The sequence below is a fragment of the Aphelocoma coerulescens genome, chromosome 4A, assembly GCF_041296385.1.
Source record: "Aphelocoma coerulescens isolate FSJ_1873_10779 chromosome 4A, UR_Acoe_1.0, whole genome shotgun sequence".
In the NCBI taxonomy this organism is placed as follows: Eukaryota; Metazoa; Chordata; class Aves; order Passeriformes; family Corvidae; genus Aphelocoma; species Aphelocoma coerulescens.
This window is the reverse complement of record NC_091018.1, coordinates 5,762,444-5,784,174: the sequence shown is the minus strand read 5'-3', so window position 1 is coordinate 5,784,174 and position 21,731 is coordinate 5,762,444. Positions and strand designations below refer to the sequence as shown.

The window sequence follows — 21,731 nt, the reverse complement described above, 5'->3', positions numbered from 1 at the left end:
CATTTGGTTTTTCCTGTTGTAATGTTAAAAATTTCTGCTGCCCTGGATTTTATTTGTGGGTTTTTCAGGCTTAGCAGGTAATGGTTATAAATGGAAATTTGACTGCAGCACGTGGTTTCTAGCTGCAGTAAATTCATTCCCTGCGGGCTTGGGGACGGATCCCATGTGTTTTCTCCAGTGCAAATGGTTGTTTCAAACATCCATCTGCTTTATCTGCTGTTGTGTTTACAGTTCCCCTTTGTAGTTCCCGGCAGCATCTCCTCTCTCTCCTCTGCTTTTGTTTATTTAAGGTTATGGTAAAATATCCCTCTGGTTTGGAGCTGTTTTGTGGGAGCCTTTCCCAGCTTGGCTGATCCCAGGGGTCAGGGAATAAAATATCATGACCTGATCACCCCAGGGGAATCCCACAGTGGTGGTTCCAGCTGGTCCCTGGTGTTGTTGCTCTTCGGGAATGGGATTTTAGGCAAATCCTGCCCTTGACCTTCCTGGGTTCTGCAGGCAGCATGGCTGGTCATTATTGAAAAATAAAGGGTTTAATCCACTCAATTTGTAGCAAAAGCTGACCAGTGGACTTATCTTTGTTTGGGTATTGACTTGTGTGATGTCCCTGGTTGTTTGTCTGTCCGGGATGATTTAGGAAACCAGTTTCAACTTAAGAAAAAAAAACCCCAAAATAATCCAACAAACAAACGCAAACCAAGCTGTCTGAAAAATCCTAGGAGGATATATTTGATACTTTTTCCTGGCAAAAGTTAAACATTTTCCATCCCTCTTCAGTTTCAAGCCTTCAGAAGGTTTGTGGGTCCTTCTCCAGCACGTGGTGCTGCCTCTCTGTGTCCATGTCCGTGTCCAGGCGGGAGCCGCAGGGAGCACCCCAGGGCTCCACAGACTTTGGAGTTTCCCTCAGGTTTTGTGTCCCCATCACAGGCAAAATATGACCCAGGATGACATTTGGAGAAGTTGCAAAATTCTGTCTGTAAACAGTATTTTATTTTTTTTTTCTTATGCTGAGCCTCGAGCAATGTCACTGCTTGTCTCGCACAGAGAAGTAGGAAAATAGTCCCTGGCTGCAGGAGGGGGTTGTTTTCCTAATTTTCCTTCACCACAGCAGCATTTCCTGTTACTGGTGAGTGTGTGGAGTGCCCTGGATGAGACCCCAAGCTCATGTGTCACCCCAAGGTGTGTTGTTGGTGTTATATGGGACACTGGAGAGGGACTTTGAGAGGGGCCTGGAGCGCCAGGAGGAGGAATGTCTTCCCACTGTCAGAGGGGAGGGTTAGATGGGATATTGGGAAGGAATTTCTGGCTGTGAGGGTGGGGAGGCCCTGGCACAGGGTGCCCAGAGGAGCTGTGGCTGTCCCATCCCTGGAAGTGTCCAAGGCCAGGTTGGATGGGGCTTGGAGCAACCTGATCTGGTATCCCCTTGGCAAGGGGTAGAACATTTAAGCCTCCCTCCAACCCAAACCAGTTTAGGATCCTGTGGTCTTGAATTCCCTGTCCTGTGCTGCTGGAATTGTCTCTTTTCCTGGGTCAAAAGCTGCTGGCCAGCTCCAAATAGTCCAAACCAGCTGAGCCTCATTTTAGCCACTGGGTATGGACCTGTCCATGGAAATTTTTTTTCTGGCTCCTTTTTTTTTTTTTAAACCTTCCCGTTTTTTAAACCTTCTGTTTTTTTAACCTCCCAGTGCCTCAGTTTGTCCATACAATGGAGAAGCAGCTGTTGCAGAGGCATCCAGGAGCTGGAATATTAAATCCTTTACTACTTTCCTTACTTAAACTCCTCTCAACAAACAACTCAGACAGCACAAAACCTTTTGCTTTCAGCCTCACAAAGTCAGAACATGTCATAGGGGATGTTGAGCGAGCGCTTCCCCAGCGCTGCTCCCTCCCAAGAGCTGCCCCAGCCTGACACGAGGCAGCTGTGCAGCAGCTGGCCTGGCCGCCTGGCTGGAAACATCTGGACGGGCTGCGGCGCATGGCGGGAGCCGCTGAGCCGATGCTGCTGTGCAGCCTCGGGCGCTGTTTGAAGACGTGCGTCGGGCTCTGCACTTCAAAGCCCGGCTCAGAAAGGCTTGGCTTGCACAAACTCACACCTCTGCCTCTGCTCTGGGGCTGCCGTGGCTCCCACCTGCAGCCAGAGACCCAGGAATGCCCTGGTTGAGGTTTGTTTGCTGGGAAGATAATGGAATTCTGTGCTCAGCTTCAAGAGCCACTTGCTCGTGCTGTGCCAGCTGCTCGTGCTCGCTGGCCAGGCCGTGTGGGCTTGGGGATGGGTTGTTTGGATGGAAAACGGAGCTGTTGCCATGTGGAGAGGGAGTGGGGAATGTTGTTCTGATTAGGAACCGTCTGGTGCTTGCAGCAGCAAGTGGAGCTGGGTTTGGCAGCCCCAAAGCCGGGCCTGGGGCGGCCGGGGATGCGCACAGTGCTGGGACCGGCTGTGAGATAGCGGCTTGTGGAAAGCTCACATTCCTGAACTCCTCCCAGCGCCTTTCCCGGAGTTTCTACAGCACATCCTGGCGATTCTGATCCAGCTCATCCCTCATAGCTCAGGGTTGTGCTGTTCCAGTGCACAGGGGATGGTGGGGCAGAGCCAGCCCGCTGCTCACAGTCGATCCCACGGCACCGCTCTGGGCGTGCTCCACAGAGCCATCAGGGATCCTGTGTGCCTCCTCTGAGTCCCTCAGCCGCCCACATATCCCAGAGCACATTCCAAGGGCGAGGAGATGGCACAGCTGGCAGGTGGATCAGGCTGCCACAGGTTTGCTTCTGGAAGGATCCGTCCCAGAAGTGCTGGGGTGTTGTTTTCTCTTTGTGCCGGTGGTTTGCGTGGGTGCTACGGCTGTGGGAGCTGCTCCAGGTGTCCTCAATTCCAGAGGAGACAATTCCTGCTGCTGAGCTCACACAGGCAGGGGAAGCCAGGCCAGGAGGGGACTAAACAGCAGCAGAATTTGAGGGGTTTTTTTCAATGAGGGTGGTTTGTACCACCACTGACACAGGGTGCCTGGAGAGGAGGTGGATACCCCAACCCTGGAAATATTCAAGGCCTGGTTGGATGAGACTTGGAACAACCTGGACTAGTGGAAGGTGTCCCTGCCCATGGCAGAGGGCTGGGCCAAATGGTCTTGAATGTCCCTTCCAGCCCAAACCATTCCATGTTTCTATAATCCAGTTTTTGGGAAGCAGGATGTTTATCTGGAGGCAGCTTCTGCGGTGCCACGTGCTGAGAAGTCCCTTGGTGCTCCCTGGATCCAGGGCTCGAGGGGACATTCCCTCTTCCCCCCATTCCCATGCTGTGTCCCGTTTGCTTCCGAGGAGTCCCTGTAGGATCCGGAGTTTTGCAATTCCCGCATGAAGGAGCATCTCTGGCACCGCACCCAGCCCTGCCTTGCGGGGACTTGTTCCCGTGGCTGTGCCCGGAACGGAGCCTTGCAGAGCTCTTAATCCTGTCTGCATGAGGTCATTGGCTCCTTGACGTTAATTGCAGGGGATCTGATTAATTAGGCAACAGAGCATAATTTATTTGAGCAGATTATTGTATAGAATTAACCAGGCAGTCCCTGTCTCCCACCACAGTTCCATGCATCCCTGCAGGTGTGGGAATCGCCATTAAAACCTTCACCCTCAAAGTGGATGGCTGGGTCATAACTGGATTATTTCCCAGTTGCTGCAGTGGACTGTTTAGCCACATTATTTCATGGATGCATTATTTCATGGGTGTTACAATTTCAGCAGACTTGTTTTCATTTTAATTCTATTTTATTTGGACTACTTGATTCCCTCCTCCTGTTTCCTTCCCTTCCATTTTTCTTCTTCCAATAAAATGTCATAAAAATTAATCCCTGCTGAAGGCCAAATTTAACATCCAGTTTGAGAAAAGAAGATTTTAAAGCCCTTGTGCTAAAAGGGGGAATAAATGCGCTCGGACAGGAAGTGTTGAGTTTGTTATGGAGCAAGGAAAAATGTTTTTAAAACTTTATCATAGAATTATTGAATCCCGGGATGGTTTGGCCTGGAAGGGACCTCAGAGCTCATCTCATTCCACCCCCTTTCCATGGCAGGCACACCTTCCACGAGACCAGGATGCTCCAAGCCCCATCCAACCTGGCCTTGGATACCTCCTTAAACAGTTTGATTATCTGAACAGCAAAAAGATTTAAAACTTATGAAGATTTTTGAAGATTTCCCCCCCCCAAAAAGACAGGAGGGGCTGTCTGAGAGCAGGGACAGAATGATGTTCATCAGTTCCAGTGTCTGGCAGACGTTCTCCTGTAACTTTCTCCCGTATGGATCCATCTCCATGAGTGCATCCAAACCAATTCTTTGCTGCAGCTGGCCCCATCCCAGGCAATGGGGCTGTGTAGAATGGAGATAAAAGGAAAAATACCAGAGAACTGAAAAATGCCATAACTTTGGGTCCTGCAGCCACATTCCCAGTTGAAGGCTCTAGAGCAGGATGTGGTTGGTCACCTCCTGCAGGAAGGGGTGGCTTGGTCACCTGGAGTGTTTGTCTGCTTTGGAGATGGGTTCAAAGAGGGGACTGTTCATTGAATCAGCTGCTCATCCCAGATGTTGGGTTTTCAGTGTCCTGTCTCATGAGAAACGGTTGGAATTGGTGGGAGTTGAAGGAGCTGAGTGGAAGAGAAGCACCTTCAGTGGAGATGATCCAAAGCATCCTCTGGGAATGGTCCCTGTGCCTGTTACAGTCTGTGTTACGTTGGTTGTGGAAGCAGTTGAGGTAATTGTTCCTGCTATGGCTATCAGGACCTTCCAGGTATTCCTAAAGATGTTTTCAAACCTGCCAAAAGGAGGTTTTTGCCTAAGGGTGGTTTTAGGCCACCCCAGGGTGGTTTTAGGCTGGAAAGAGCCCAGTTCTTCATTTTGCAGGGAACAGAGGTGTGCCAAGAGAAGCAGCAGAGTCCTGAATCTCTTTGCTGGAGCAGCTCCTGACTTGGGGAATATTTTTAAGAGGGATTCTGGCTTTGAGGAAGATTGTGCTGTTGACCTTGTTCTCCTGGGTGTGCTGGAAAAGCTCCAGGTCATGAGGAGCAAGAGCAAAGGTGCAGCTGGAGAAAGAGAAAGGAGGAGGAGGAACTATGGCTGATACGGAATTGCTGAGGGTTGGGTTCTCTTATAAAATGCATGAATATTTTGGGAATATAACTGCTCATATAAGGAAGGAATTGCTGTTGGAATGCAGGAGAAGAGCCCATGACCTCCATCTGGAGGGGGGCGTAGCCCAGCTGGCTGAAAATGGGCCTGAAAAGGGCTACAAAAGCTAATTAAAATGTGAAAAACTGAGAATTCCTGCTAATAGACAGCAGATCCCTGCCTGGCTCTGCTTCACAGCTAAATTTGATTTCCTTGGGAGGCAAAAGGAACTGATTTAAGTTCCTTACCTTGCTGACATTGATCCTTCTCAGCGTTTAACCAGCCCGTTCCCAGCGAGGAACTTCCCACGGCTCTGCCGTGCCGGACCCAGAGCCCGCAGCAGGAATCTCTTACTCCTGCTACCAGTAAAAAATTCACTGCAGGTGTCTTCATGTGCAGTGTTAAACTCCTCTTTGACCTTGTTCTCCTTACATCTGGGTTGTGTTTGAGCTTTCCCTTCAGTGCCAGCAGGTGTAAGGAATGGGAAGCCTCAGCCGTGGCTCAGCTGGAGCCGTGTCCACCTTCATGGCATTGTCCCTCCATCAAAGTCCTTGTGGGAGCCACCAGCTCCCCTGCAGCCCAAGGCAGCTCCAGGGAAAGGTGTCTTAGCCAAGTGCACGGACAAACAGCCTTGTTAAACAAATTGTTCTCTTCCAGGCTTGAGGTGGTGCTGGTTTGGGGTCAAATTTAGGGATTGAGGTGCTGCTACAGTCAGGGAAGGTTGTGGGGTGTGTGGAATCCAGGGATTTGGACTGTGGACCTGGTTCCATTTTGTGCTGAAACAAATTTTCTATGGAGGTTTAGGACAGAAAGTGTTTCTCAGGGTTCCATAGGTTATTCTCTCTGTGCTGAAGGAATGCTAGAACCTTCCTTCTCCCATGAGGAGCAAATCCACCCCCCGACTGCCTCTGCCATGTTCTTACCTTCCAGGTGTACCTGCATTTGCTCCAGGTTCCCTGAGCTGATTGAAAGTAAAAATCAAGTGGTATGTTCAGTTGGATCAGTGGTGGAAATGTAAATATCTGGGATGTTGCTTATTGAACTAAGCTGAGTTTGAGCTGGGGAAGGTTTGGATTAGAGGAAAGGAGGAAATTCCTGTTCAGACTTGGAGTTGTGGGATGTGATCACTGTCGTCACAGGTCTGCTTAAAGCTCTGTTCCACATGGAAAGGAGGAAGGGAAAGGGAAGGTTTTGGGAAGGGTCTGGTTCTGAAGGGAAGTTTATAAGGTGTGTTAATTGTTCAGATGGCCATTAATTCCCTGTGTCCATCGCTTTGGCTCGGACTGAGAACTGGCAGTTGGATTTAGGGTTCTGTGCTGCAAAACAAAGTGGCTGTCGTGGGTAATGAGGGTAAAACACCAATAAAATCTTGGGAAAACCTGCTCCCTACTCTTTCACTGGTCTCCAGTGGTAGTCTGTTACTGCAGTGCTTGGAAGACCCCAAGTGTCATTCCCTGGCCTTCTCCAAAGTGGGATTGCAGTCCTTGGGAGAGGCTTTCGACCCGGGGACGGGGATGCTCAGCAGATTGGCAGCATCTCAGATCCTGTTCCCAAAAGCCCTGGTGGCATGTTCAGGGTGTAGATGTGCTGAGATGGGAGTTCCTGCCTGCTGGCAGGTGCTGTGCCCCCAATCCATGGCATTCCATGGTCCGCCTCCAAGCCCAAGGTCATTTCTGTTTTCTAGTGGTCGAATACTCCCTCGAGTCCTTGGTTGTCATTTTTGTGAAGCTCCTCATGAGTGTTGGGATGGAGGTGACTCTGCTGTTATAGCTCCTGCCTGGACCAGAGCTCAATCCCTCCTGCCAGCCAAACTTCCCACCTGGATAAGCTCCTTAGCATCACTGGTGTTTCTGGATTATAGAACAGCTTTGGGTGGAAAACGCTTTTGAAGGTCCCTGTTGGGTCTGAAAACCTTGGTGAGGATCCTTGAGTGCAGATTGGAATGAGGGGGAGTTGGGATTTCTTATCAACTCCAGGGTGAAGGATTATGCCTCTGGGATCTTGGGCTTCAGGATGAACAGCTGGAAGAGCGGGAATGTGGCTGGAGTTTGGAGGGAAGGATGAGAGGGGTGAAGCAACAGGGACCAGAGGAGTTCTGGGCACCTTGAAGGTGAGGACCAAACTGGAGCTTCACACAGAAAAAGCTGATGGAAGGGGTTTGTTATGGTGAGGAACCCGCTCCAGAGCCCTGGAAAGGATTCCCACAGCCAGCTGGGAATACCAGGTTTGGGGAGAAAGGTGGGTAGTGCAGATTATCCCATCTCTGCTCCACCTCTGGTCCTCCCAATCATGGTATTGATCACATTCTGTGAGTTTTGCAGGCAGGGCTGTGGCTTGTCCTGCAGACAAGACACAGTGTCAAAGTTCTGTCATGTTGAAATGGGAATTGTTCCCTCGTTTGCTCCTTGCATTTTTATGAGGAGCAAGAAACAATGACAAAAACAATTCTTAAAATATGTTGAATGAGGTTTCTTTTCAATAAAGAGAAGCTACTCCCCGAGCTTCTTTCTGGGCTGGTGGAGTATTAATTATCTACTTGATCATTTCTTTTTGCACCACGTGTGACCAGAGGCAAAGTTCTGGAGGACAATGGGGCTGATATTCAAGTAGCTGCTCCTCTGAACCACAGGCTGAACTTGAGAGCACCAGAAAAACAACAATATTGCTTGCAGAGAATGCTGCAGCAGAGCCTGGGCTGCTTCTTAGGCTCCTCACACTAATAATCTCCCAAACTGCAAAGGAAGAGGGAATTTAACTTTAACAATCCTGTTCAACACTCGTGCAAGTGGCTGAGTTCATGCTTGTTTTCTCAGGTGCTTTAAGACATGGAGCTGTGAGTTTCTGGATGAGATCTTTGGCTGGACTTTGTCAGGAGGAATTGGGAGCTGTTGGAGGCAGAAAATCTTTGGGGTTTTTCTCACATTTCACCCGAAAGGCTTCGTGTACCTGAAGGTTTGAGTGTTTTTCCCAGTTCTACAGGAGGGAGACTCTTGTTCCTCCTGCCAGCTTTGCCTAAGGACAAAATCCACCTTTTGTGCAACATTGTGTAGGTTGGGTTGTATTTTTCCACTTCAAGCTGTTTGACCATTGGAAATACATTCCCTTGGTGTCCAGTGGCTCTTCAAGAGACTTTTGGCAAGGGCCTGGAATGACAGGACAAATAATATTTTATTTTATGAAAACTGATAATGCCTTTCTTTCTTTATCCTTACTTGCATAGAGTGTGGAATGTCCATCCTACAAATGAGTTTGAGTGACAACAGGCCCCGTTATTTTGGGAGTTCCCAGTGTGCTCCCTTGGCATCCATCCTCCAGAAGCTTTGTCCAATGTTCCCAGGCAGGTTCTGCAGGGAAAACTGGCTCTGTGTGCCTTTGTTTTGCTTTATTTTGCCCAGAGAAGCCAAGGCAGATCCGATTCCCTCTGACGAGCGGTGCCTGCGCTATTGTTTCCCAGGTTATTTTGAGGAATGGCTTCCCCTGGGATTTTTCCCATGTTGGCTTTTTGACCTTTTTGCATCCTATAGTGATTCTCTTGATTAAACCCACGGTGTTTCTAAAATTAAAGGTGATTTGAGGGCATTAGGTTGGAGGAGGAGGGAAATGGGGATTGTTCAGACTGTGCAGGGAAAATACCTGTTCCCAAAAAAGAAGCTGCGTGTGCTGGACTCCTCAAAAATTCTCCAGCTCTACAAGTGCAGAGGCTGAGGGAATCAGTTCTCTGTGACTTTGAGGATGAGGAGTTTCGGTGAAATCATGGACTAGGTAAGAATTCCTTTTAGAATTCCCCAGAAGGTGCCAGAGCCAGGGTGCCCCATGAGCCCAGGGCTGATGCAGAGGTTTGGGTGGGAAGGGAGTGTAAAGCTCATCCCACCCCCTGCCACGAGCAGGGACACCTTCCTCTGTCCCAGGTTGCTCCAAGCCCTGTCCAACCTGGCTATTTGGACACTTCCAGGGATCCAGGGGCAGCCACAGCTTCTCTGGGCAACCTGTGCCAGGGCCTCACAGGGAGGAATTTCTTCCCAATATATTACTGATATCTCGTGGGGGCTGAATGGAAAAAGCATCCGAGCGGTGCCGGCCACGATTCCCAGCCGGACACAGACGGGCCCTTCATGGCCGAGCATCCCCCGACCTCGGGCAGCTGCAGCCCTGGAACAACGGAGCCCTTGAGTCCCAGAGAGGGACTTGGCCTTTGGGAACTCGGATGGCTGCAAGAGGCTTGGTCACCCTTTCCCTGCCCCTGACCTTCCCAGGATCTGAGCATTCCCTCCATCCCGAGCCAGACCCCTGACCCCTCCGTGCCAGTCACTGGAGGGTCAGTGCCATTATTTGGGTAATTCAAAGCACTCTGGAAGGTGTTCCCTAGGGATAGGCCCCTCCCTCTCTTTGCTCCCACTGGTTGTGTCCATTCCCAGGTTGAGTGTGGAGTGCTGGTGTGTCACTGCTCCTGGAAAACACCGTTTCATGGGAGTTGTCCCAAAGCTGCAGCTGCTGTGGTCACAGTTAGTGTCACAAGCTGCTTGTATGGGTTTATTTCCTAAGTAAAAGGTGTGTTTTAATCACTCACCCTCACTGTCATTTCTCTTTCTGACTAGAAACACAAAGTTTAATGGACAGATGACTTTTAGCCAAAATGTGGTGTTTTTCAGAGTGGTCAGTGACAAGTGACATCAGATTAAAACCTGGAGCAGAGCAGCAGAGTTGGGGTTGTTCAGCCTGGAGGAACAGCCTCTATTTCACAGTGTTCTGTAAAACTCCAATGAAAATCCAGGCAATAACAGCATTCCAAAGTCACGCTGAGGATTTCATTGACATTTTCACCTGAATTATAAAGCAATTTGTTCCTTCAGTTTAGTGCTGCAGTGTTTCAGCGTGAGTTAAATTAGGGGTTTAAAGAAGAATTCACTTGTTCTCATCCCTTGCTCTGCTCTGGTGTGTCAGAGAAGGTGCTGGTGGTGCCTGCAGGAGCATCCTGCTCCAGTGTTCCACACCTGGGCAGTGCAGTGGGATGTGGGAGCTTTGGGAATGTGGGCACAGGGAGCTGTGCCCGGTGTTCTCGCCCTTTACTCCTTGTTGCAAACAGGAGCCTTCAGCTCTCCATCCAACCCTGTAACTGGTCTCCCTCAGGCAGATAAGTTTTACTCATCGTTGCTTTTTTAGGGATGTTTCAAAGCCTGGTAGGGAGACTTTGGGAAGCTGATTCCAGGTCATCCCACAGGGTTTCGGGCTCCTTTCAGCCACAGCATCACTGCAATGACAGACACCCAGGAATTTTGCAGACCTGCCTGCACAGGGACAGAAGGAAATAGCGACAATTTGGGAATCTGAGAAACGCTTTGGAGGGTTCTTTTTGGGAAACCAGAGAGTTTCCAAACATTTCCATTTGCGAGACTGCACCGGAGCTTGTTGGAATAAAGTAAAATGCAGATGTAAAATCTGAACGGAGGCCTGGGATGCTGAGGTTGGGAGGGGAGCTGTGCCTGGGAAATACCTTGGGAATGCGCAGGGAGAGGGGAAGTGAGAGCCCTGGGGCTTGTGAAAAGCCAAGGGCCTTTAGCGATTATTGCTCTTGATAGGGACTTTTATGGGCTGGAGCTTAACGAGCCCGGCAATTCAGGGGAGGTGTTTGTTCTCCTCTGCCCTTTCAAAGATGCTTTTGATGCCCCACGTTTTGTTCTCAGAACAATGATGAGCTCGATAACCTGTGGGGCTGCTTTTTGAAGCCTCCTGGATCTTATCTTGGGCTGTGTTTGGTTTTGCCGTGTATTTACAGCTTAAATAACCACCATCGGGTTCCTTCAGCAAGAAAACCCATCGTGGTCGGAGCAGCCCTGGCTGTTGGATGCAGTAACGCACAGAAGGTGTTTGGTCCCTACTTGGTCTTTGAATTCCCTTTATGAAGTGGAAATAACAGGAAAACTCCGCTGGTGATGAGCTGGGATTCTTGTTTCTAACCCCGAATTCCAATTTCTGGGTGGGGATGTTGATCTGTTAAAGAGTTCTTAAGGCAGCAGCAATTTTTTCCTGAATAAGAGGTCGCTACATAAAATTTTTGCCTCTTGGCAAAGCTCGTGTTACAAATGTTGCTGTAGGTTTAAAGTGTTAATTTATGTGGCATATTGGGTTGGATTTAAAGGTCCCTGAAGACCTTTGAATCTCAGTAGCTAATGAGGCTTGCAGAGGAGAGCTTGAGAGAGGAAAAACTTACTGGTAGTGAGTAATTCTGGAGAAAGAGCTCCAGGATTGAGCAAGTTTTGAAGAGAAAAATTAGGAATTATCGCATCGGCCTTTGAGGTGTTTGATTATTTCCAGCCATAGATCTCCCTGCAGCCCTGGCCTGCAGTCCCCCTTTCCTGGGGGAAGGGTTCTCCGTGCTGAAACGCCTCAGGAGGAGTTTTCCCAAGTCTCAGACTGCTTCCAAGGGGACACATCTCCTTGGGATGAGCTGAGATCCGTGAGCAGCCATCTCGCGTCTCCCGCTCTATCCCTGATGGGAAGGATTTGGCATTTAGGCTCCAATCTCTCAGCCTGGCTAAACCAGCCTTGCAGAGATGCTTAAACTTGTCCCTTTTCTTGCAGCTGGCCTTGCTGAACTTCTTTCACCCCGAGGAGAAGCTGCACGTTGGAGAAGAAGGGAGACGCGTCCGTCGGAATAAAAGGAGTAAAGGCAGCGAAGGGCCCGACGGTGAGTCCTGCTCAGCTTCTCCCTGATTTTGGTTCCCTCCCAGATGAGGAATTCCAGGAGTTCTGATGTCTGCAACTGCTTGTGTGAATTAATGCTGTTTAGGAATTCCATCCTTGACTCCTCAAACTGTGATCATTTAAGGCTTTAGTTTGTACTTGTTTGCCTTTATTTGTTGTCCTGCACACCCGGCTTTGCTTAAAATCATCAAGGAGCTTTTCACAATCCAACAAACAGCTGGGAACATCTGCATCCCAAACTGGTGACTGCTCTAAGGGGGTTTTGCATTGCTGTGTAGTCTCAGGTGGGGTCAAAGCCCGTGTGAAGGGAAGGCAAAGTTGTACAAAGCTTGGATTAAAAGAGCAGAAAGGTTCCTGATTTCTTTGTGAGGGATTTGATTTCCAGTCCTGGCTTTCCATCATTGTCGTGACACAAAGACAGGAGAATGAACTCCTGGAAGAGCTCCTGTGCTTCCCTACTGCAGGAAAGCACAGATCCCCTTTTACAGGAGAGGAGAAAGGACTGGATGCCAGGGAAAGCAGCACAGAACTGATGGATCCATGGTCTGTGTGCAGCTAAGCCCGAGTGCTGACTCCGTTATCATTCTTAGTTTTCCAGCCCAGCTCTGTGAGTTTCCCATCTCCCCTGAAACCTTCACAGTTTCACAGTGCAGAAGCATTTCCCTGTGGCTCTGCTCCAAGAAAGAGCTTGGTGAAACTCCCTGGATTCCTCTTCCCTGGAATGCTGACAAGTCTGATGCATTTGGTACAGACTCCCTGAGTGATTCCAGCCCAGTGTGGGCCATCAGTTTTGGAGCCGGTGTCTCTCTGGTGCTCAGATGGCTCAGGCAGCATCCCAGTCCTTTTCCCAGTCTCCTTGAAATCTATCCCAGTGTCTTCACAAGTCACTTGTGTAGTAGCAAGTTCCCACTGGAGGCGAGTGGTGTCGAAGGAGCGCTGCCAGCAGATGTTGGGAGGGATTAACTTCATCCCTCAGGCTGCCTCTGCCTTGCCAGATGTGCAGAGAGCTGCTAAGGAGAGAACGAGAAGCTCAAGGTTGGTGTCTAACGAGGGTTTTGCTCATCACCCTTGTGCCCATTGTTGGCCTTTCATGCCTGGCAGTCCTTTCCCAGATTTCCTTGCTGTTCCCTGGATGCTCAGAGTTGAGCCACTCCAGAAATGCAGAGCACTTCCACCACTTATCCAGTCCCAGGAAGGGAACGGAGCTGGGGAAGGGGCTGGAGCACCAGGAATGGCTGAGGGAGCTGGGAAAGGGGCTCAGCCTGGAGCAAAGGAGGCTCAGGGGGGACCTTGTGGCTCTGCACAAGTCCCTGACAGGAGGGGGCAGCCGGGGGGGTCGGGCTCTGCTCCCAGGGAACAGGGACAGGAGGAGAGGGAACGGCCTCAAGCTGTGCCAGGGGAGGCTCAGGTTGGACAGCAGCAGGAATTTCTTCATGGAAAGGGTGGCCAGGCACTGGAAGGGGCTGCTCAGGGAGGTTTGGAGTGCCCATCCCGGGGGGTGTCCAAGGAATGCCTTTTCCAACCTCACTGATCCTGTAACTCTTACCTGTGTCTTTTTGAAAATCAGGGATTTTGACCCCACAGGTGATGGAGATGGGGAAGACTGCCAGAGTGACAGGTTGTGTCCCTCTGGCTTTGGCAAGTGGTTGCCCTGCGTTTGCCCATGGTGGTTCTAGAGCTGCATTTAACAAGTGGGAGCTGTCAGGGCAGGGCTTGACCTTGTAACAACCATAAAATCGAGAAACAAACAGAGCCACGGCCTTGGGGAACTCAGGCTGTTTGTTTTAGACCTGCGTGAAGGAATCTTGCTGTCAGAGCAGGGCAATGAATCATTAAACTAATAAATAAAATCATGTCATGGTCCTGATAACACCATTTTCTTTGTGAGTTTCGCAAAGGGAAAGTTGATCAAATCTTTGATCTCCAAAGAGCCTCCCGAAGATAAATGTGGCTGAACTATAAATTCCCAGAAGGAAGGAGATGTGCTTTCCACTTGAGGCCTCGCTAATATTTGTCTGGAATTAATTTTATGAACTTTCAAGTGCTTTTACACATGCAGGGAAAGACCAAAGTGATCCGAGCGTGGAGGCTGGGGTTGGAGGGAGGCTGCTCCGACCCTTCCTGGCTCTTCCAGTCCTGCTCATCCTAGTACCAACAAGGGGCTGGCTTTGATGATTTATAAACATCAGGGAGAACATGGTTCCTTTCCCAAAAGCTTTTTCTTTTTGGAGGATTTGCTTTCAAGCCTTTTGCTGTGAAAGAGGCGGGTTTGGGACAGGGCAGAGCTGGTTCCGTGCGGTCAGGGGAGGGTGATGGCCCTGGCTGTGCCCAGAGCACGGAGCCACAAGGAGGGAACATGGGAGCAGCAAAGCTGCTTTAGTGCCTCGTTGTTAAAAAATGCAAGGAAAATTGTGTGCAAAGCCATCAGCTGGATCCTGTCACTCCCCACATGACTCTGGAATTTCAGGGGCTCCTCCTTGGAGGACTCTGGTTTCAGCCCTCTGACCCCTGATATGTTTTATGGTTGGCTTTGCTTAATTTTGGGTTGTGGCCCTGCACCCATGGTGCCCTGGGGCCACTTAAAGCAGCCAAGGTCATGTCCTGGCCCAGGTCCCTCTCCTTGTCCCTGCATCCCTGCAGCCCTGGGGCATCCCAGGGGATCACTGGGGGCTGGTGCCTGTCTCAGTCCTGGGATCATCATCTTGAAGCCACTTTCCAGTCCATGTCACCAAACCCGACTTCTGCACAGCTTTAAAACCTGCCACCGGTTTTTCCAGCTTCTCAAGGCCCAGGATTATCCTTTTCCACTCTATTTTTCCTGCCTCTTTTCTCCTCAGCGTTCCCATCTCCACCTGTAACTTCATTTCCATTAATTCCCTAAAACCTGCCCCTCTCCAATGCCTCTTCCCTATTTTCTCCTTTCCCCCTCCTTCCCTTTTGCCCTGGTGTATTTATGCTGCCGTGGAACCGCCGCTGCTCCCAGATGAGCAAATCATTCTGGAGCTGCTAATTAGCAACAGTTGTGCTAAAAGGAACCATCAAGGATGTTAAATTAGTCCACTTTTAAATAAACTGTGTATGAAATGTTAGATCTCTATTCCCAGAGTGCCAGTAAAAATGCTGCTGGCTCTTTGCTAACAAAGCCAAAATCTGGGAGTAGCATGGTTGTAACTCCAGAGACAATTCCGTGCTCTGGAGGTTAGAAATAATGACAGAGCATTTACAAAGCAGATGTCAATAGGACTGTTTAAAAAACATTGTTTTAAACAAATAAAATAGTTTCTTTTTCTCCTACTTTCATCTCTGTTCCCAGTTAGATCCCTGCTGGGCTGCTTTCCTGATTTCTGGTTTTTTTTCACATTTTGGGTTTGGGGTTGTTGGTTTGTTGGTTTGGGTTTTTTTTTCCTTCCTAGATTTTTTTCATATTGAGCTTGGTGAGAAACATCAGGGGTTGTTCTCCAAGCTTTGATTGGGAGCATGGCAGCTGGGAAGAGGCTGAGCAGATGGCTGGCCTTAAGCTGACAACAATTTGGTTCCTACTACTTTGGCAGTTCTTCCTGCCGAGGAAAGTCCTGGAGGAGAACTCCAGCGCTGCAAATGGCTTTGGCTTGAAAGGAAAATGACATGCTGGGGAATTGAAAGCTCTTCCCCATCCCTGCTCCTACCTGGAGCTTTGGAAGTGATGCTCCAGCTACGTGAGTCCAGTTTCACCCTCTTAGGACTTGCTCAGTGGTTTTAGGGTGATTTCAGTGTGGTTTTAAGATGGTTTTAGGGTGGGTTTAGAATGGTTTTACAGTGGTTTTAGGGTAGATTTTGGATGGTTTCTGGATGGTTTAGCAGGTAGCTAAACCTGGCTTTTAGAGTGGTTTTAGGGTGATTTAAAGATGGTTTTAGGGTAGATTTTGGAAGTTTTCTGGATGATTTAGCAGGTAGCTGATGCCAGCCTGGCTTTCAGGGTGGATTTAGGAGGATTTTGGATGTTTCTGGGATGGTGTAGCCAGTAGCTACAGGGCTGCCAGCTACAGGGCTGCCTGGCTCCCCCTGGACAGCCCCCAGTCCCACAGGTGCCCTGTCCCAGCCATCCCCCTTTCCTGACCCAGCAGCACTGACGATGCAATAGGACTTTTTTTTCCGTGTTTTTTTTTTAATATCCAGCTCACAATAGCAACTTTTCCTGCTGGCTTCCTCTCCTGTGGAAAGGGCAGGTTCGTCCCTCTGCCTCCAGAACAATGGGTGCCTTTGTGTCGGCCCCGTGCAATTCCCAAAGCCCCGGCATTCCCAGAAACACAGATGGATGCAGGGCGATAGAGCCTTATTGTGCTCCGAAACCATGGTGATGAGCACGCAGTAAATACTGGACATTTCCTGGATCCTGGAGCACGGCAGACGCTCCCAGAAGGAAAGGCTCACCACAAAGTGCTTGTTCTTACTGATTTCCCCCAGAATTTCTCAGTGATTTCCCCCTGAATGGGAGAAATCGGGAATAATGTGATGTCTTAATCTTTGGGGATAAACTCATCCCCTTCCTGGGATGTTGCTGTCAATATTTGTTATTACTGTGATAAAATTAAGGCTGCATCTTATTTACATATCCCTATCTCTGTGTTATTCCCACGCTTATGATAACAGGGATCTGTTTAAGTCTTGTCCCTAAAAGTCCCGAGTGTTGTTTAGGTGTCAGTTCCAGCTCTGGCACAGGTTGCCCGGAAAAACTGTGGATGCTCTTGGAGGTGTTCAAAGCCAGGCTGGATGGAGCTTGGAGCACCCTGGGATAGTGGAAGGTGTCCCTGCCCATGGCAGGGGGTGGAATGGGATGAGCTTTAAGGTCCCTTCCAACCAAACCAGTTTATGATTCTGTGATTCTTTAACTGCTGGAGCCCAGAATTCCTCACTGAGCTCTGCTATGTTGCTGCCCCAGCTGGATGTTAAATAGGAAAAGCTGGGAGAGGCACAAGCCCAGTTGTGTGGTGTCCAGGGCGAGGAATTGTCCCGGCTCACAGGGATCACAGTGGAATAATGGTCAGTGTGTCCTGACCCATCCACAACCTCCCTTTGCCCCCTGGCTTCTTCAGCAGCCCTTCCAGTTGGGGTCTGGATTGTTCCAGAAGGAACTCTGCTTCATTATTCGGATGTTTACAAAGCTGTGATGAGGTGCTGCTGATCTGGTCCATCCCTGTGTGCTCTGGGCGTGTTTGTCCTTCCCTGGCTGGGATGAGGCCGTGGGGTGGCCGCTGGGAGATTTGGAGCTGCTGAGGATGAGAAGGAATTCTCTGGTCATTGTCACCTCAGTGGCACTTTCAGACACTTGCCCTGACTGCACTTGTGGGTGGATTCTGAGCTCTCAGGGGCTGTGCTTAAACTTGACCAGAGCTCAGCTCCTTTTCCAGCTGCGCTTTGAGCAGCGAGCGACATTATTGGAAGTGACTGGTGATTCCGTCTGAATTCCACTCCTGAGACCCCGGGGCTTTTCGGAATGCCCCGGGTCAAACACTGAGCTTCAGGAATCTCACAGAGTTCCTTGTGTTACAAAACAGGGCAGCACTAATGAGAGGAGAACAGATGTTCCAGAGGGGCAGGAATGTGGCTGCAGCTGAGCCCTGAGTGCAGCTGAGCTGCACCGAGCACTGGAAATGCCGGACTCCTCTGGAAGCTGCTGCTCCCTTCCCGCAGCGTGAGAGGCTCCATTGTCTCCCTGCTGGAGGATTTGCAGCTGAGCTTTGATTTCGATGAAAAAACCCTCAGCCAGGGAGGTTCTGCAGGCTCAGCACGTGCTTCAGGCCTGTCTGGTCGCTCCATGTGGAGGAACTGGTGCAGAGCTGGATCAGATCCACCTTCCCCACCTGAGGCCTCCCCCAGGTCCTGCCCCAGCAACCACAGGGATCCTTCTTCTGCAGATTTTGGGATGAATAAGCTTGTTTTTCTGGCTGGGGGGTCATGGCAGGGCTGAGGGGATCTCATAATCCATACATGTATCTCCAGGGGGTGTCAGGATGGTGCCAGGCTCCAGGACAAGGGGCAGTGGCCATAAACTACAACACAAGAAGTTCCACCTCAACACAAGGAAGAACTTCTTTCCATGAGGGTGGCAGAGCTCTGCAACAGCTTCCCAGGGAAAGTGTGGAGTCCACCTCTCTGAGACATCCCAAACCCATATGAACATGTTCTTGTGTCAGCTGCTCCAAGGAGTGACCCTGCCTTGGACTGGATGATCTCCAGAGGTCCCTTCCAGCTATCCTGGGATTCTGTGAACAGCCAAACCTGGGGCTGCTGCTCTGGTGGTGGCAGCTGTGATTGTCCTCACTGTGCCCTCTCCGGCCGCTCACCGGAGCCCTCTTGGCTGTCACAGAGCAGCTGCACCAGCCCAAAGACAGGCCCAGAGCTGCAGAGCTCCGGTGAGGAATTCTTTAGGGAAAAAGCTGTGAATGAGGCTGAGCTTGAATGTTTTCATGAGGGCTTTGTTGGCCGTGGAGACATTGTTGGAGTTGTATCTGATCCCACTAATTCCAGCAGGATTTGGGGAAGTGCCTTAATTGGTTTCAATGGATAAATGCAAGGGTTGGCTGAGCCAGGCAGCATTCCCTGTGTCCCAGCTGCTGCAGGGATTTCACTTGGGCTTCCCAAGAGCGGTAGAGTCTCTCCTGGGTTTCCTTTTTTCCCACTTTTTTCCCTTCTTTTTACCGCTTACCAAATTCATCCAAATCCTCCCACAAGTGGTGGGATCTCTCTTGGATTTCCTTCTTTTTCCCCCTTCTTCCCCTTTTTTTTCCCCTCCCCTTTCCCTGTTTTTAGGTTCATCCCACTGTAAGTATGTGTGGATGCACATGGGTAGATCCTTGGATACAGATCCCACATTTTTCCGTGTAATTAAACCATCAGTTCTCAGGCAGCTGCTCAATGCCATGGAGGTTTTCCATCCAATTAGGCAGGATTATGGATGGGAGGAGGAAAAACATATCAAGTTCTGCAGGGGTGGGACAGTCAGAGAGGTTTCCTCCCACCTGCCCTCGATTCCTTATGGATAACCACGGGAAGAGCTCGTTTCAAACATCCAGCAAACAATTTGGGAGAGCCTCTTGTACTCCCGCTTCAAACCTTGCTGCTGCCCCACTTGGGAATCGTTTCTGCTGGAATTCATGACATATGTTCGTTGTTTATCTTAGTGGGATGTGACTGAAAATGTCAGAGTGTTTTGTGTTAGGCAACAACCGAATAAAACAAACAAAATAAAAACACAGCTGTAACGCTACGCTTCAAATTGTTGGATTTAAATATGTGGGATTGATAGAGGAAGCAAGAGGGTGCAGTGGTGGATAGAAAATCAGCCTGGTGACTCCAGCCAGCAGCCAAAAAAAGCCTTGGGATCCTCAAATTAGAACTGGGAATGTTGTCTGTCAGCTCTGCACTTGGAATCCAACCGAAATGCCTGAAGGGAAACAAAAGGCACATCGCATCCTCCTTCCAGAGCCAGCCAGAGGGTGGAAAATGAAATATGATGGCCACAGGTTCTGGTGTGAACCCCAGGAACTTGGCTGGGACTGATGATGTGGGAGCGGAGCTGAGGAGGGTGGAGATTTCTGTTTGATTGGCCTTTTGTGTTTTTGAGGAGGCAGTGCAAGAGGATTTTGCCAGCAACAGTGGCTCTGGAGTTAATTGGGAGCAGGATTTTGTCTTTGCTCGTGACCACATTTGTGCTGTGGTGTTCTTGCACCTACTCAGCGACTGGAGCTGGTTTTTTAGAGCCTTCTGGTACCAGCAGCCTGTCCTGGTGCCTTGCCACTGATCCCAAGGTGGATCTGGATGGGTTGGAGGAGGTAAATCACCTTGGTTGTTCCTTGTGTCCTGTAAAGCCTTGGAAATTCCCCTTGCAGTGAGCAGGGACATGTCTGCCTTGCTCAAGGAAGTGAGGAGGGATTTTCAGCAGAGAAAGTCTGGCTCTTGGAGAGCAGAGGTGAGGTTGTAGGGTGGAGAGAACCCCAGGAGGTGACTGAATCCAGCCTCTCCTCCTAAATGGGACCAGCATTGTGGCAGAGGTGACAACAGTGGAGCTGACAGACCGCTAAAGGATGGGCTCTGTTTCATCCTGCTTCTCCTACAACCCTACACCTGTAGTTTTCCTCATGCCAAAAAGCCTTTAGGAAGGAGACACACAGGGCTGGTGGGGCTCTACCTCACCTCCCTTTGGACAGCCCTTTGAATCCCATCATCCTTCTGAAGGTGGAAAAACCTGTGGAATGCACGAGCACAACTCATTCATCCTGCTCCTTTTGTCCTTTCCAGCTGGGGTTTGCTCCCCATGTCCCCTTTACCTGGAGCAAAACTCAGGTTGATGAGTGGTTGTCCCTTAGGTCTGTCTCCTGTTCACACTTCAGTTCTGATCGTCTGATCAGATTTTTTTCCTTTGAATATGATTAAAGATCAGGATGAACTAGATCACAACCTACTGCCACTGTTGGCATTATCTGTAAATTTAACTGTCCTTAGGAGCTTCACCAAATTATTCCCTGAGGAGTCCTGGGTTTTGTCAAACCGAGCAAAAATCTCTGAGTACTGGCAGGAGAAAATAAACTTTCTCAACAGCAAAAAAAAAACCTGTTCCTGATGAGAGCTGACGTGGTCTGAAGCTGTTTGAGAAGAGAGATTGCGGCTCTCTGGCATCTCGTGTCGCTCCAGGGATTCCAGGGATGAGCTGTGACTTCTCTCTGCTTGTTTTCAGCCCGATGAGCTTGAACTGGGGGCTGGTGTTTGGGATCAGAGGAATGGGGAGGGAGCAGGCTACTGATCCATGGAGCTCCTGGAGCAGCATCTGCTCATCTGGATGACACATGGATGGAGGTTTGTCCTTTGGTGGAATGCGAGGAGAGGAGCAGGGAGGCAGCAAAGGCCACTCTCATCCCTAAGCCACCACATGAGAGATGATTCCCAGCCCTTCTCACACCCTGTGGCCAAGCAGCCCCAGGAATGACCTCGCTGCAGGACACTTCCCCTGGAGACGCATGAAAAGTCCATCAAAGAGATGAAGAATTGCCTCAAAAATTGGATGGAGCCAAGGGAGTGCCTCAGAAGAGTCCAAAATGAGCTGCAAACTGTCCTTGATCTCCTGGGCTGGAGGAGACTGGTTTTGGGCTGGGGCAGTTCAGTCCAGCTGGGGGGTCACTAGTGTCACTGTCCCCGAGCCATTTCTGGGGACTCAGCAGCCTCTCACTGCACAAAGGGATGGGCTGACACGAAGCAAAGGCTCCTGAAATTCAGGGCTTGTGTTGTGCAGGTGGAGCAGGCTGGGATGGCCCTCTGGGAATGGCATGGGACCCAGATCCCACTGGATGAAGGACAGGGAGGGATCGCTGCTTTGTGGGGTGCTGTTGTGGGCCATCTCAATTTAATGTGTCACCAGGCAAAGACCATTAAGGGTGGCTGTGTTCGTGCATGGATTTTGAGGAGTTTTAAAACAAGATTGAAACAAAAGCAGGGAGAGAAGGAAAAGTGGTGGCTGAGGAAAGCTGGAATGCCCTGGGCTCTGCCCTATGGACTCACACATCCCACAGTGGTGTTTCATCCTTCCCCTACTTTGTGCCATGAATTCCCTCCCCATTCCCTTACAAGACACATTCCCCGTATTCAGATTTATTGAAATTACTTCTAGTTCACACCCCTGACTTGGGTTCCTGTAAGTGTGGGCAGCACCTTTCCTCCACTCTCAGCAGAAGATTTCCCTTCTGCATCAAAAACCACCCTGGGAAGACACACCAGAATTCTGTGGTAGCACAGGATGTGATTTACTTCCTGGATGTTTTCCTAGATTTATCATTTATCGTATTTTCTAAATAGTCTGGAGTTATAATCCCAAAGCTGCTCTTCAAGCCCCGTTGCTTTCTGTCTGGAGT

The 21,731-nt window shown here is 49.8% G+C and overlaps 1 protein-coding gene across 5 annotated transcripts in view; it reads left to right on the top strand.

Moving 5' to 3' along the window:
- EDA (ectodysplasin A) overlaps positions 1–21,731 on the top strand; it is a 61,517-nt gene that overhangs the window by 24,064 nt on the left and 15,722 nt on the right. For all 5 annotated transcript variants that reach the window (XM_069015106.1, XM_069015105.1, XM_069015107.1 and 2 more), the window contains exon 2: positions 11,728–11,833. In XM_069015106.1, coding sequence (XP_068871207.1) covers positions 11,728–11,833 — 106 coding nt within the window. The remainder of the gene's footprint in view (positions 1–11,727; positions 11,834–21,731) is intronic.